This window comes from Herpailurus yagouaroundi, unplaced genomic scaffold (genome assembly GCF_014898765.1).
Source record: "Herpailurus yagouaroundi ecotype Mexico unplaced genomic scaffold, PumYag 139, whole genome shotgun sequence".
NCBI classification, from domain to species: domain Eukaryota; kingdom Metazoa; phylum Chordata; class Mammalia; order Carnivora; family Felidae; genus Herpailurus; species Herpailurus yagouaroundi.
The window spans coordinates 10,565,033-10,580,585 of record NW_024412394.1 but is presented as its reverse complement, the minus strand read 5'-3'; the positions used below and the strand labels follow the sequence as shown (position 1 = coordinate 10,580,585).

The following is a 15,553-nucleotide window of genomic DNA, read 5'->3' as shown; positions in this document are numbered from 1 at the left end:
AAAATTTCTCAGGGGAGTGTGGTGAAAAAGGCCAGAAGTTATGATCTAAGCCAGTCTGAAATAGTAAATAGGGCATTTTTGGTAACCTACTCTATTAATACACATATGCGTGTGTCTTGCCTCTCTGAGGGCCTTCTATTGGTGACCTGAGGGGTGTGACTGAGTCCTGCCTATCTTTGTTAACCCCAAATTGTCTGTAGTCCTCCTGATGCCCACCAGATGTCCCTTTTTGTCTTGGGTGTTGTTCAGTGTTCCCAGGTCCCTTTTTTTTTTTTTTTAATTTTCTTTTTCTTTGAACGTTTATTTATTTTTAGGACAGAGAGAGACAGAGCATGAACGGGGGAGGGGCAGAGAGAGAGGGAGACACAGAATCGGAAACAGGCTCCAGGCTCTGAGCCATCAGCCCAGAGCCCGACGCGGGGCTCGAACTCCCGGACCGCGAGATCGTGACCTGGCTGAAGTCGGACGCTTAACCGACTGCGCCACCCAGGCACCCCATCCCAGGTCCCTTTGAATAAGAGGGTAAGACTTGGGGTGCCTCGGTGGCTTAGTCGGTTAAGCATCGGTTAATCATCTCAGTTTGTAAGATCGAGCTCCTCGTCCAGCTCCATGCTGACAGTGCAGAGCCTGCTTGGGATTCTCTGCTTCTCTCTCTCTCTCTCTCTCTCTCTCTCTGCCACTCCTGGCCTTCCCCTCCCCTGCCCGCTGCCCAGGGCACACACACACACACACACATTCTCTCTCTCTCAAAATAAATAAACATTAAAAAAAATAAAAAGGTAAAACTTAACCCTGAATCAAGAGTAGATTTCAGGCCGGGGAAGGTGAGGGGGCGGGGTCCACCACAAACAACCCTGACCTACTTAACTGTTCTGCCTGCCACCTGTCCTGCCCCAGGCACAAGGCACTCTCCAAGAGGCAGTTCTCACCTGACTGGATTTCTGGGCCCGGTGCCTGCACCAGGTAAGGGATTGGCAGGGCTGTGGTAGTGCGACTGGGTGATGAAGAACTCATAAACAGGAGAGACTGAGATGAGACACCAGGACTTTGCTGCTTTCACCTGGGGAGGGTTACATGGGAGTTCCAGATCCTAGGAGGCTTGGGATCCTTGGCGATGTGAAAAGAGAACTGTCTGGAAAATTTTTTTGAAGGCAGGGGAGAAAGGTACACCAGGCCTGCATTTTAGTGCCACACTATCACTGGAGGCCTGGCATGTCACCTCCTTCAATGTCTGGAAATTCTTCCGTCTCTCCATTCTGTCTGCATATCTGATACGTGGACAGAGACAGAGATTTGCGTATACCCAGTGCTTTGGCGGTTTACAAAATATTTTTCCACCCTTTAACCATTTCAGCTTCGGAAACCATTCCAGTGTTTCTGGACTACAATGGGCACAGCAGTAGGCAGAACACGGGGTTATTGGGAGATGGTTAGGTGACTACACATCTAAGACGTGAACGGAGTAGTGGGTGAAAGCAAGAGTTGTTACGATCTCTGAGTTTAATGGCCCAGAGAGAGGCAATGCCAAGTGTGACTACCTTTGCTTCACAGACGAGCAGCTTCGCAAAGAAAAATGCCTGGCTCAAGGTCACCCGGGCTTACCGGTCAGTGGAGCTGGCCTCAAGATGACCAATCTGGTCTCCCACCCGCCACGGTGCATGTGTGAAGGGCCGCAGGTCCAGGCAGCACGCGGAACGGGTGACATCACCGCGCCCCCCTCCCCCGCCCCTGGGCGGGGCTGAGCTGACTCCCGCTCCTGCGTTCCGCCCCCTGCGTCCGGTCCCGGTCCCGCCCCGGCCCAGCAGTTTTTGGGCCTTGCTAGGCGGGGGGCCCATGGGGCGTTTCTCCCTGGGAATACCTAGTGTGGGGGAAAGTGAGGTTCGGCTCACAAGGCTCCGGGGGGCTGAAGGTGAGGCGAGGAACAGCGAGCCGCTTAGATGGGGGCGGGGAGCGCACCATACTGAGGCTCGTCCTAATGTTTCTTGGTGCCACGTGTCTTACCACGTGTCTCCAGGGTCCTCATATCTTGCATCCAGGTTCTCTCACAGACTCCCTAAATCACCTTAGTGAGTCCACACACACACACACACACACACACACACACACACGTATGTCACCCCGTCTTAGGAACAAAGATCTGGGCCCCGGGGGATGAGTGATTTGTCCTGGGTCACACGGACAGGCAGGCCCCCTTTGGCAGGCCCAAGAATTCTAGGCACTGAATCGGAACCAACCCCACTGAAAGCCACCCCCCGCCCTTTGTGGGGTCCTAGTGACTCATTTAGCATTTGCCCTGCAGTCTGGGGCCAGAATGCCAACCGGCTCATTGACGGAGCACCACGACTGCCAAGGCTATGGAGAGCTCTGGGCAAGCACCACCTCTCTCAGAGGGGACCAGCGCAGGAAGCCTGGTCATTCGGAGATTAGCTAGAGGAGCCCAGCTAGGACACCTACCATTATGGGTTGGAGAGGGGGGACGTGGGTTGTGTTCATGTGAGGTGTCCATCTCTACACTCACTGCCAACTTGCCCTAGAACCCAGATGGGCCTCACTGCCAGCCTGGCCTCCCTGGGGGACCACAATGGCTGGCTGACTTCCCTCAGGCTGACACTCTTCCTGCATGTCAAGACTCAGGTTTCAGGCAGGGCCTGCTGCCCAGAGAACAGGGCTCTTCGAAGGGATTCTGCATTTCTCTGCTCATATCCACTCTGAATCATAAGCGTCGTTTAACATTCTGATTATTTGTCTTCCCAATAGCTGGAATTTTCCCTTCAACCCCTCACCCATGATACTCCCTCACCACGCTCTTTCCAGATTAACCTCAAAGAATAGATACACAGGTATATTCTAGTTTGTCAGCTATACCAGAGGCTTGACTTCTATTTTTTAAGGATCGCCACCGATTTTACTGGGGTTCTTCGCTTTTCCAAAGTTTAGAGCCCCAATTCATCACAGGTTAAACAAAAGGGGAATTCCGATTTTGCAGTGGCAGCTACCCCAGGGTGGCCAGCAGCTAAATACAGACTGATACTTGAGGCAGAAAGGGCAGATGGAAGGAAGATGGTAATGAGCAAGTCCTGGGAGAGCCAGGGACACCTGGCTGATTCTCATGGTCAGCCCTTCCCCATCTCACAGGAAGCAAGTGCTAGAGGGAAAGTGGTGAAGTCTCATAGCAGAGGCCTGCCTCTCGAGGCGGTGGTGCCTTCAGAGCGCCTACTGCGGTCAGGAGCCATCACTGCAGAGGGCTAGGCGAGAGACCTGGGAGTTGTATTTTCTAACCCTCACCTCTCCAGTCTTCAGGTGAGGTCAGGAGAACGGAAACAAGTGAGACTGCAAATTCCTGGCATTTGCATTAGAAAACATGTTTTGAAAAAAATACTCTAGTGATTTGCTTCAACATCAATCTGAGTACAGAAGGAAGGAAAGTGAGATGATCTGAACCTTTTTTTCCTCCTTCAAATCATGGACGGGGTTGAGAGAAAACCACTTCACGCCCATCTCTATCCCAGGAGCACAGTGAGTGCCACTGCACAGCTGAAGACAGGCATGTGAAGACTGTGTGGCAAGGGACAAGCAGATGCAGTGAAGGAAACAGTTTTTTTTTTTTTTTTTTTTTTTTTTTTTTTTTAGGAAACAGCTTTTGAGGACCTCTGGGAGCCAAGGAAAGCACTTGTAGCTTGAAGAGTGAAAACATAAATAGAATGTGACCCTAACTTGAAAAACATGAATTCGATCGCTTCTCAGCCTTTTGGCTAAGATCAAGTGAAAAACACGAATTCTGTCTAGCAGCTGGAGTAAGTAAGGTAAGAGCATGACAGAAGTCAAGTCACAAAAGTTCCCAAAGCTCTGAGGTACAGAAGGGGAAGGAACTGCATGAACTGGCTGTCACTGCTGGCGGCGGTGGAGGACCAGGAAATGCTCAGCATGTTCCAGGGAGAGAGACTAACGTAACATTAAGTCTGGTTTGGGATCATTCTGTGGCCATGCATGGGATGGTCTGAAGGACACCTGGGCTGGAGTCCGGAGAGAGCAGGCAGAAGGTAGTGAAGAGACCCAGGGAAGAAACGCAGGGTTCTTGAGGGGCTGTTGGTGCCAGGGAAGGAGCGCAATAGGCCTCTCAGTCTGGGGTACAATGGGGCGGTCAAGAAGGACTGAGAGATGGGGTGCCTTAGTGGCTCACTCGGTTGAGTATCCAATTCTCGATTTTGGCTCAGGTCATGATCCCGGGTCATGGGATCGAGTCCCACATGAGGCTCTATGCTGAGCGTGAAGCCTGCTTGGGATTCTTTTTCTCCCTCTTGAATTAAAAAAAAAAAAAAAAAAAAAAAAGAACTGAGGGAGAAAAGAGGAAGAGTGCAGATTTATTTCAGCCTCTTTGCCAATGGGCATTGCAAAGATGGGAGAATACTCAGGGAACCCCTGCTTTTGAATCGGATAGGAAAGGAATACTGGTTTGGCATGTACCCCTGGAATACATGGACTCTAGCTCTCCATGTAATGATATACTTAACTATCCTATTAGAACTTCAAAGCTCATCAAATAGTCTTAAAAATGTGCTAAGAGCCCTTAATGAGGCCTGAAGCCTTCAATTAAATTAAACTGAGAAACAGAAGCCCTGACAGAGGTGCCAATTTGTAACTATCTGCTGGTCAGGGATCAGTGAACAGTCTGGGCTATAGCCAGGGTCGGTAGATGTGTGTGTGTGTGTGTGTGTGTGTGTGTGTATGTGTGTGTGTGCGCGCGCGCGCGTGTGTCCACAGTAGCCAGAGCTCTGGCCCCACTTCCAGTCCAGAAGAGTAATTTTTAAGGGGGACCCAGTGATATGGCTCCCTCCACGGAGTGAGTCCCATACCATCCCACCCCTAGGTGAGTTTAAGAAAAGGGGAGGGCCCAGTTTTAATGCAAGGACACATAGGCCCCTTGTTCCCCAGAAGACTTAGCTTTGATGTCAGGGCAGAGTGCCAGGTAGAGGAGAACACTTGGGCTGCAGCCTCTTCTTGCCTGGAGGTGTGGGAGGGCAGCCAGGGGAGGGGATGTTAATCAAGGGAGGAGTGCTGACCAGTTTTGCAGGTTCATTCCTGAGGCTGGGTAGTGAGGACAGGTGGAAAAGGTGGCAGTGAAGACCAAAAAAAAAAGGTGAAGCACTGGCTCTGTCCCCAGTCCTATGAAAGAAGGAACTGGGCAACAAAGATAAATGGCCTTTCTCAGTCTAAGCCGGCAGCCTGGACATCCCAGCTCCAGACTTGTCCCTTCTCCGTGGCCCCACCAGGGGGCACTGCAGCCTCTCTGAGGCTAAGAGGACCAACTGCTTCCCCCCCACCTTTGGACCCACGCCCAGCCCAGCGCTGGCAAGGCTCAGCTGGGTCATGCTCATCCCCCAGATTCGGGCTGCCATCCTGCTGCCCTCTCTAGGGCATGAAGCTGTGGCTGGAGGACACAGGGAGCCATGGAGAAAAAAAAAAAAGTTTTATTTTATCAGAGAGCCTCTGAAGGCACCTGGTTTCTGTTGAATATAAAAAAAGGCATAAAATGGCAACTGTACAAGGTGCATGATGGGTAACAACAAGGCAGGGGGAGGAGGGGAGGGACACGGAGATGTGAGGGGAGGAGGCACATAGGGAGAAGGGGGATGGAAATGTCAGACTGGACTTTAGAACAGACAGTCCTGCCCCCTAGCCACCCCTGGTATAGGCCGATGAATACACGCGCGCGCACACACACACACACACACACACACACACACTCTGAGCCCAGGAGTCTCTGCTTCCCCTGCTCAAGCAAGGATCAGTCAGAACCAAGGGGGGGGGGGGGGGGCAGCCCTTGAGCAGATGCAGAGACTGTAGAGACTGTATCCCTTCCCTTGATTCTGACCCTCAGGCTCACAATGTCCCCACTGTCCATCCACAGAGGTTCCCTCCTCAGGGCCTGGACACCCGGGCCCAGAACAGGCCGTGAGAAAGAAGAAGCTGGCTAGCTAGAAGAGAAAACCTCCAAACTCCTGCCCGTCCCTGAAGGAGAAGAAAGGGGGCAGGAGCAGGTGGCCACTGCAGTCCTTCTATCCATCCATGGTCACACAATTGACCGGAACAGGAAGGAGAAGACAGCCCCCAGTGCCAAGCCCAGAGACAGAAAGAAGGCCATGATGGCTCCAGCTGTCTCTGCCTCAGCCGGCTTCACTTTCCTAAAGGCGGGAGGGCAAGGCTTCCTTAGAATGGCCCCTACCCCAGCCCCACCCAGAGCCTCTGGGGTGGGGAGACTTGCCTGAGCACAGAATTCTGCTGCCAAGCATCTTACTTTCCCGCCCCCAATCTGGCTTTTCCCTCTTGGGGGAATGTGTACTGGGGTCTGTCTCCCACCTATCCACATCTCCACCTAGGTACCCCAGGTGTCCCACCGCCCACCACCCACCACTACCCCTTCACCTACGTGCCTTACATGCCCCTCCAGGATCAGGGAGTGTCTGTTGCCCTCTCTCCCTTCACTGAGCATCCACTGCTGCAGCTCTAGACCCTGCCTGATGCCACCAAGGTCCCCACTCACTTGGGCCCGAAGCACATGCAGAGACTGGCGAGGTAGCCATTGGAGAAGGCGAAGGCAGCCATGAAGATGATGAACCAGGCGTCGTGCTCGAAGACCACAGCCAGGTACCGGCGGGGCTGGACATTGCACAGCAGCAGCAGGGGCACAAACAATATCCGGGCCAGCACCAGGCTTGGCAGCCAGTGGCTGTCCTTCCCAGGCTGCGGAGGAGCAGGTGGTACCTCAGCCGGGGCTGGCCCACAGCCTCCCCTGGGGGCCCCTTAGGATCTGGATTGAATCTGGTTACCCTTAGGGCATAGTGACTGGGAGGGAGCATGGTTGAGCTTTCTGGAGTACTGGCAATGTTCTATATTTGACCTGGGTGGTGATTATTCAGAGATGCACGCATGTTTACGTGTGTGTGTATTCATTAAGCTGTACGCTTAAGACCTGTACAACTTACTATACATAATGTCTTGGTTTAAAAAAAAAAGCACGCTCCCCTTACCACCACACTATCTTGGTTCCCTTTCTGCATCTCAGGCTGGATTCTTCCCTCTCACAGGGGCTGGGTGCCACCTTCTACCACTTACCCATGTAAATATAGCTGTGAGGCTCCGGCCCAGCCAGTCGAAGACATTGAAAGTCAAGAAACAAGACACAGGAATGAAGTAGGCTCCTGGAAGAGGAAAAGTAGATTCAGGGATGGTTATTAGGTCCAGAGAGACAGATTTAGCCTCACTGGGGCTCAGTTTCCCCAGCTGCCCAGCTGTAAAACAGAGAAGATGCTTCCAGCCCAGGGAAGGGCAAATGGGCCAAGAAGAGTCTAGTTGGGGAGACAACAGCCTAGGATCCCCCACTCCCTCACCCCCAATCCTGCTCTAGCTCCTGTCTGTCCCCATCCTGGGAACCCATGGTGTCCTCACCCCAGGCACTGTTGCCCGCAATGCTGGATTGGACCTCAGCAGTCACAGCGGGAAACATCCCAATGGTGACCGTGAAGATGAAGCAGACGGAGAGAGCCGGGACTAAGATCTAGAGGAAAGGGACCCAGGCCCGTGTCTTCATGGCGTTGTGCATTCAAAGAACCCAGAATCCCCACCCCCTGACACACACACACACACACACACACACAGGAGAATCCAGGAGAGTGGCCAGTATCGGGTGGGAAAGGGAGCGGATGGACAGAGTGCAGGTCGGGAGGGGCAAAAGGAGAGAATGAGGGTAAAGGGCAGAGGGCAGAACACCCATGCCCCACATACGTTTCTGAGGATGGCTCGGATAGAGTGGCCTTGGTTGGTGGACTCAGAGTTGGGGGCTGGAACTCTGGACTCCTCTTTGTTTGCTTTTAGGTCCTCTCCTAGGGGGTGACAGGTTGTGGAAGCATCAAATTGTAGGTAGGACAGGACAACAGGAGATGACACAAAAGGGGGCGGACACTCCTTACCAGTGCACAGCCACACCCTAACACCTAGCCCAGACCTCCTGTAAATCCCACAGCATGGGTCCAGCGGTCCTGACCTCTCCCAGGAGACTCAGGTCATGTTACAAGAAACTGAAATCGCTTCCCATTGCTCTCAGACATTCAAGGTCATCCGGAATCCACCCCCCCACCCCCCGCCTTTATTTTTCCCAGTTTTTATTTCCCGTAGTTTTCCTCATCCCAGCCCTGGTGACATCTGGCCTCTGGCTTGTCACTGCCAGCAAATACAGTATACTCATTCTTGCCCTCTGTGCCCATGCTGCTCCCTCCAGGGCAGGCCACCCTCCACCCCAGCTTCTGTGGGCTATTCTGACCTTTACTAATGAGATCCAACTTGGTCTCCTGCTCTCCAGGCCCTTCAAGCTTGAGCTGCTGGTAATAGCGGTAGAATTCCTACCAAGAGAGGGAGACAGTGGAGGTGGATTCAGTGGTGGAAGCTCCAGAATTCCTGCCTCACCCAGGTCTGGGTCTCAGAACACCATTGGTCTGAAGCCCTGGACCCCCCACCCCAGACCCCAAATCTGGCTTTCTCCATTCGCTTACCAGTCGGGGCAGGCCTAGGTAACAGATGATGGCCAAAACGATAACCCCACAGGCCGTGATAAAATAGCCAAAGGCACTTTCTGACAGCTCCGAGCCACCTGGGTGGAGGGTGTGCAGAAATCAAAGACCAGCCCCACCCCTGTCCCTTTCCCCCAGCAACTAGGCCAACGGGCAGATAGTAGGAAGACTTACTGGCGATGGCGCAGATCATGGCCACCGAGGCGAAGAAGCCTGCCAGGCCCTGGCCACTCATGATGGGGGCAGTGTAGCTGGTGGGCAGGAGGCCAGCCAGACCAAACAGGCTGCCCTGCAGGATGGCACCGAATGCTGGGGGCACAAGGTGGGCATCAGCAGGGGAGGGGAGAGCAAGGTGGGACTTGCTTCCGCTGGAGGTGGCTGGGGCCCCGTAGGAACACAGGTCCCAGTGAGTCTTAACACCAAATGACACTCTCTGCCCCTACTCCCAGCCCTGGTCCATGTCAGCTCGGGCCTTTTGAATCATTGACTACCTACGGTATCCATTTCCTCCAGCGGGAGGAATGGGCTCCTTCCTGGCTGACTGTGCTTCTGAAAGAAGGGTGGGGGGATCCAGGAAGATCTCTGCCCTAGGCCTGCTCCCAGCCCTGCTTACAGTTAATAAGCATGATCTTGATCATGGTGATGACGAAGAAGGACACGGCATCCAGATGCACCTTTACCAGGACAGCAGTGATCAAGAACACCAACAGGATGGCTATCAGGCTGCCCAGGATCCGAACAGACTGGGGGATCCTAGGCCGAGGCAGCAGAGGGAGAAGAGGTGAGGCCGCGGGCTCAGCACAGGGAGAACAAGAGGCAGCAGGGGGTGGCGGGGGCTGGTCAGGCCAGGGGCCTGGACACTCACCTCTGATGCAGGAAAGAGTTAAGGCAGGTGAAAAACAGCAAGGGCAACATGGCACATAAGGTCATGACATTGTTGAAGAGGGCACTGAGATAATTCCGCTCTGGGGAGGGTACTGTGGGGGTGGCTGAGGGCTGGAAGTCCTTGCTGTTTTCAGCAGTGACCAAGGACATATTCTGGGTCTCGTCCAGGCGGTTTGTGAAATACTGTGTGGGTTGCAGAGAGAAGCGGTGAGACTTCTCTCCCGGGGCCCCCAAGAACAGATCCATGCCCTACATGCCCAGTGGACATGTCCCCCTGGAGCCCAGTCCCCCCAGTCTCACCCTAGTGGCTGTCATGAAAAAATTCCACGGGAGCAGCGTCCCCAGACCCAGCATGAAGAAGATAAGCCAGACGGCTTTGTACCTGAGGACAGGAGAGGAAAGAGGGGCCCAGTGACCCACTACTCCACCCTCCTTCGCAGATCAAACTTAAGAGCTCCTCCCTCCCCAACGTTCGGTCTCTCCAACTGTCCCAGGGCACAGGCATCTGTGCCCATGTGTACAAGTCCACCTATGGGTTTATGTAGAAGGGGAAGTGTCCAAGGGTAGGGAAAAGGGCACAGATATGTCCACAGGGAGAGTAGGGTCAGGGACACAGGACTGAAAGGCATGGCCAACAGGACCCTGGTTCTCAGCCCCGAAGACTCGGGGGACCCTGCAGGCTTGGGAAACAGTGTGACCCACACATCCGGAGGTGGTTTTGGAAATCTTGCTGAAGGCTGGGGGTAGGCGGGTGAGGGAGAAAGCAAACAGCAAGTGTCTCCCACCCCCACTGGGCAGGCTGGAAGTGATTATGCTGTCTGGGTAGGGACTGTGTGGTTCCCCAAAGAGGATTCTGAGGTCAAGAAACTCCCAGACCATTCTGGACCTAGTGGGACAGGAGGGCGGGGTGACTTGGGGTGGCTGGGAAGCGAGGGAGCTGTTTTTTCCCTGGCCCAGACAAAACCAGCTTTGTAGGTCACACCACATAGGGTAGGCCAGGAGGTATCAGGCCACTGGACGTCATCTGGGCCCCAAATAGTAAATAAGTGCCGCCCTAGCTTCGGCCAGGGCATTGCCCCAAGCCCTACACTTCAGGGCCTGTCTGGGATGGCCAGCCTTCCCCAGGGAGCCCCGAACCCTCCTACTGTGGTTTCCAGATGTGTCTGTCATATCTTCCCCACAGCTAACGCCCGCTTTCTTCACAGAGATGGCAGAGACAAAGTCCAAGGCAGGGAAGAAACAGGTCCAGTTAGAGTACAGGGCCCGGCCTCACACAGGAAAGGTCTGGGTGAGTGCCCCAAGTGGGGAGGTCTGAGCCACTGCAAATGCAGCCTCCCTCCGCCCCCACTCCCTTTTATCCTCCGGACCTTGAAGAACACAGCTAAAAGGCTCGACTCAGAGGTCCCGAATGAAGGGAGAAGCTCCCAGACGTGGTTGTGCAGAATACATTGTCAGAGCGGGGCTAGGGGAGGGTGCCAATACATGGAGATGGGAGAGGGGTTCACAGAACTGCTACCAATGGTGAGACTCTGATAGGACAGGCAGCCTGGAAATGGAGGAGACAGGGACGGAACCAACCTGGGGCCTGTACTTACTATGTCTCCTTCAATTCCCTCCCATTCAAATAAACCCTACCTCAATTTTACAGGTGGGAACAGTCCCAGAGAGATTAAGCTAAGTACCTGAGGTCCCACAGCCAGAAGTGGCCTACTTCTGTGGCCTCTGGCACACGAGGGAGACCGGATTGGCAGCGGAGAGGGGATGAGGTTGGGGGGCCTGGGCTGAAGGAGTTTTGGACCACAGGCATGGCTTCATCGACTCTCTTGGGTCCTAGACTCCTTGGAGGGCTTAAACCGGGCTACAGCCTCTCCCCCCCGCAAATGCAAATACGTATGCATGATCACCATTGTGGGTCTAACTGAAAGGAGCGTATAGGCTCCAGAGGCGGGGAAATGAGAGGAAGGTCAGTTCAAGGACCAGGGTGGGCCAGGGTCATCTGAGGCAGGGCCAGGCCTGAGGGAGAGGGCAGTTCTGCCAGATGTGCTCCGGAACTAGGGGTGCCGCCAATGATTTCCCCAGAGTGATGGGAGGAGGAGCTGGAAGCTGCTGGCTGGCTGGAGAGCAACAGTGGAAACACTGAGAGGCCAGGGAGGGGCTGCCGCCCACCCATCCTGGCCCTCCCCACAGGCCCCCCGGCTAAGACATGCCATGGTCCCCACCCCTCGCGCAGGCCTGACTCATAGCTACTTTGCTGGAAGACCAGGCAGCAGTGGAAACCCCAAATTCCAAAGGACACCACACCCAGCCCCCTGGAGACCCATTTCCACTCCCCTGGATCCCCTGGCCCAGGTCCCCCAGTACCTGTCCTGAGGCTCGTGACCGGTTGTCATGGTGACGGCGTTCTCAGTTTTGTCTGGCCGATAGCTCCCTCCTCCTGGCGTCTGCTGGGGGCAGAAGCAGTGTGAGGCCACGTCTTGGCCCTGCTTCCCCATAGGCCTCTTTAGACTCTTGTGGGGTAGGCGGCAGGCAGGGTTCACAGAGCAGACAAGCCGGAGAGTCCATAAGGACCCCCTCCTGGCCCTGCCCCTGAGGACTGCTCAATCTGACCCCTCTGACCAGCCCTGTCGGGCCCCCTGCCTGCTCAGGCTCTACCTGGCTCCCGGCCTGGCCACCGCTATTTTTATCCAGCAGCTGAAGCAGTTTGTAAGCTGGGAAACAGGAGAGTGGCGGGCAGGAGAGGAGGAGGAGGAAGTATGAGGGAGAGGGAGGGAAAGACTGGCAAAGAAGGCAAGGAAGAGGATGAGAGCAGTCAGGGACAACGACAACAGACAACAAACGATAATGGAAGGAGCGACAGGAGGAGGGAAGCAGGAGTCAAAGCAAAGAGGGTGAGGGGAGGGAAGGGGAGGAGGGAGGGCACAAAACAAACAGATACGCAGCAACAGCAGCAGCAGCAGCAGCAGCAAGAGCCACAGGGAAGAGGACAGAAGCCAGGCCAGAGATGCCAGAGATGCCTCCCCCACACCAGGCCCCTCTCTGCAGGTCTGACCTTCACACCCTCTGGGGGAGCCCCTGCGCTCACAGCAGGAGTGGGCTCTGGAGGGCCTGCGCCCTGCTGGAGGCACCCCGGACTCCAGCCTCTCTGCTGGCAGCCCTTGAACCTTCCTTTCCAGTCACTGCCCAGGGGCTTCCTAGTTCCTGGCCAGTTTTCTAGGAAAATACTTCACCATGCATGTGGGGACACAGCCCTTCCCACAACCACCCTGGCCCCTCCCCGATGCCCAGTCCTGTCCCCAGGGTTACCCCATCCCCCCTCGGTTCCTCTTTGACTCACTCCCAGGTCCCTATCCTCTTCCCCTTTCAGAGAGCAAACTTGAAAGGAAGACTGGGGGAGCAGGGACACAGGCCCGAGTGACCACATTGTCCCAAAGCTCCTAGCCCACCCCCTCACGATCCCCCTCCCGCTTCCCGCTCGTGCAGGGCAGGCGCCCTGGCACCAGATCAGACAGCTTTCCCTTTGGATGGCAAGGAAAGCCAGGCAGGCGTGTGCTGGCACGTCCCCCACGTGCAGGCCCAGCTCTGGAGCCAGGTCTGCTGTTTGGGGTGAGGACCCGGGCCTGGGCTAGGGCGAGCACTCACCGGATGCCCAGACTTGCCAGCAGAAGGGTCAGAGCAGAGGGGGCCTGGGCAGTCCCTGGGAAGTGGTCCTAGCTCAGGCTCTGGCGGCAGGCCTTGTCCATGGGCGCCCCCTGGGTAAGGGTCCAGAATGAAGAAAGTGGCACAGGGCATATGGGGAGAGAACCCCCCAGGCCTTGCCATGGGAGTTCTGGTACCCTGGGCCCCATTCTGAGAAGCCTCTCACACACACACAAAACCAGGAGATAAAAACTGCTCCTGTAGCTAGCTTGGGAGATAAGAAACCCAGCAGTCTAAGTAGGGGAGCTGGGGGTGGGGGGCGGGGGGGAGAAATCCCAGGTACAGCCAGTTCCCAGCCTGAGACAGACAGATACCGACAAATAGTTACTTCCAGGGACCCTGAAATCTTCAACCAGCTTTTCTATCCCTCCTGTTACTGCTCTCAACCCCTCCGTGGGTGAACTCCAGACTCTCCCAAGGCCTTCCTTAGCGCCCGCACCCCTGTGTTGTAGAACAGGGACAGGAGGAGCAGACCCACACACCTCCCAGATGGGAGGCAGAGGTCTTCTTTTATTCATTTTCTCAACAAATATTTACTGAGGACCTCTGCATGCTCTCCAGGCACTGTTCTAGGCAGTGGGGACAGAGCGGTGAACAACACTGTTCATGTTTCCAAGAGGGATGGGGGCAAGAGGGCTCCACCCTGGAGGGTGGGGAGAGAAGGCTCAGGACTCAGATTTTCTATTAGGTAGCAAGGAGGGGAACCCCCAGCTTCACACCTCAGCACACCCCATGCTCCACCTCCCCACCCCCACAGGTAAGATTCCTGGCAGTAAAGAACTGGGAGGTGGGGTGGAGAGAATAGAGTATCTCCCCTTCCTTAGTAAAATCTGCCTTAGGCTCAGAGAAGTATTCATTTCTGTCCTCTCCCCCCCAGCTGTGCTCCCATCCTGCCCACATCGTAACAGTCAGCTGGCCAGCCCAGGTGTTTTGTTCTTGCCTGCCTTTGCCCAGCAGCAACCAGGGATTTGACACCAGCTCAGCATCTGGTGTCCCTCCAGCCACGCCCTGGCCTGCCAGGATGGAGTTCTGAAAGCAGTCACGGAACTGAGCACGTCCCCTCCTTTTATACCTATCTCTGCCCCCCTCCAGACCCCCAGTGCCTCTCATGCACCCCAGCTTCCAGACACATCCTTGCAGTAGCATCATATTCTCTCCTCCCATGGAGTTGCATATGGGGCCAGCCACTACCTGCCCTCACAACCACCCCTAAGCTAGCACTAATCTCTCTCCATTGAACAGATGGGGGAGGCTGAGGTTCAGAGCGGTTGAGTCACTTGCCTAAGGTCACAGAGCTAGTGAACAGGTGAGCTGGAATTCAAAGTCAATGTGCAGCTCATCCTAGCCTCCTTCTGGGGCCAGGAGGTAGGTATAAAGGCTGCTTCTCAGCTAGCCCTTTAAATTGGGACATGCGGGGGCGGGGGGGGGGGGGGGGGGCGGGCGGCATCTCCAGCCTGACAGGAGCCTCAGGTGTAAGGCAACCCCCCTCCAATTACACACACATCCTGGCACCGAGAGCTCAACAGGCAGAAGGACAAGTGGGAGGTTACCGCGAGGAGTGGGCAAAGGGGCCGCCCCAAGAAGGCTGAAGGGCTGGGATCAGCCCTCACCCAGGCTGCTCTCCGCCCCCCCCCCCCCCCCGCGGACGGAAACCCGCGGTGTGTGTCCCTGTCCTTTCTAAGATAAGGAAGGGTCCTCTCAGGGAGTAAATAAGGACGTGCCCAGGAAGGGGAGGCCAGGAACGTGAATTCGGCCAATAAAAGGCAGAGGTTAAAGAGACAGCTCCTTCACCTCCAAAGCAGCACGCGCCCTGCCCTCATCCCCATTCCCACCCCCACCCCTCCCAACACAGTTACCGGCGCGGCTCCTCTCCTATACCAACTAGACTGATCGAGATTACCCATCGACTCGCCCGCCCCTTGCGGAGGTCAGTTCGGCGACAGCCGGTTTCAGGCCCAGGAACCAGGCGGCCCACGCTCCGCTCGGGTCGCGATCTCCTCAGAGTCCCCACGCGCCCTGGCCCTTGCGCGCCACGTGCAGCGCGGCTCCGCACGCTCCACGCCGGGGAAGCGGGGCCCCCACCCGGCGTCCCCTCTGCGCGCCGCGCAGCTGCCAGGCCCAGCCTCCCTGCCCGCGTGGCGGCGGGAAGAGACGCCTCCCGCCCCGGCGGTGCCCGGCTCCCCCCTATCCCGGGCCCCCGGCCGGAGAAGCACCTGCTAGCTAGAAAGGAGTCCTACCGCGCCGAGATCCGCGCGCCCTCTCAGTAGCTTCCCGCGCCCGCGGCGGCACATTGAAACCCGCCCTCCGCTGGGCCCGCCCCGGCCCACGTCCGCAGCCGCAGCCCGCCCCCCCTCCGCCCTCGCCGCCGCGGCCCCGCCCCAGCTCCCCCACCCCAGCAGCTCGGGACG

The 15,553-nt window shown here is 56.0% G+C and overlaps 1 protein-coding gene and 1 long non-coding RNA gene across 6 annotated transcripts; one reads left to right on the top strand and one right to left on the bottom strand.

Annotated features, from left to right (window-relative positions):
• The first annotated feature begins 742 nt into the window (after positions 1–742).
• On the top strand, positions 743–3,743 carry LOC121029515 (uncharacterized). Its single transcript, XR_005789757.1, has 2 exons — positions 743–963; positions 3,631–3,743. It is a non-coding gene; the product is annotated as an uncharacterized LOC121029515 (long non-coding RNA).
• Positions 3,744–5,446: 1,703 nt separating this feature from the next.
• On the bottom strand, positions 5,447–15,457 carry SLC29A1 (solute carrier family 29 member 1 (Augustine blood group)). 5 transcript variants are annotated; one of them, XM_040473649.1, is made up of 14 exons: positions 15,359–15,457; positions 13,089–13,198; positions 11,811–11,890; positions 9,750–9,831; positions 9,430–9,632; positions 9,178–9,317; positions 8,739–8,873; positions 8,547–8,644; positions 8,318–8,396; positions 7,783–7,880; positions 7,447–7,555; positions 7,114–7,199; positions 6,542–6,741; positions 5,447–6,182 (listed from the first exon to the last, which is right to left on the bottom strand). In XM_040473649.1, exons 3-14 carry the CDS (start codon positions 11,837–11,839, stop codon positions 6,071–6,073), a joined length of 1,371 nt encoding a protein of 456 aa, XP_040329583.1. In that variant the 5' UTR covers positions 11,840–11,890; positions 13,089–13,198; positions 15,359–15,457; the 3' UTR covers positions 5,447–6,070. The 5 variants fall into 5 exon arrangements, with proteins under 5 accessions (XP_040329583.1, XP_040329582.1, XP_040329587.1 ...); XM_040473648.1 differs by lacking the exon at positions 15,359–15,457 and having other exon boundaries at positions 11,811–11,893; XM_040473653.1 differs by lacking the exons at positions 13,089–13,198; positions 15,359–15,457 and adding an exon at positions 12,102–12,294 and having other exon boundaries at positions 11,811–11,893.
• Positions 15,458–15,553: the final 96 nt, after the last annotated feature.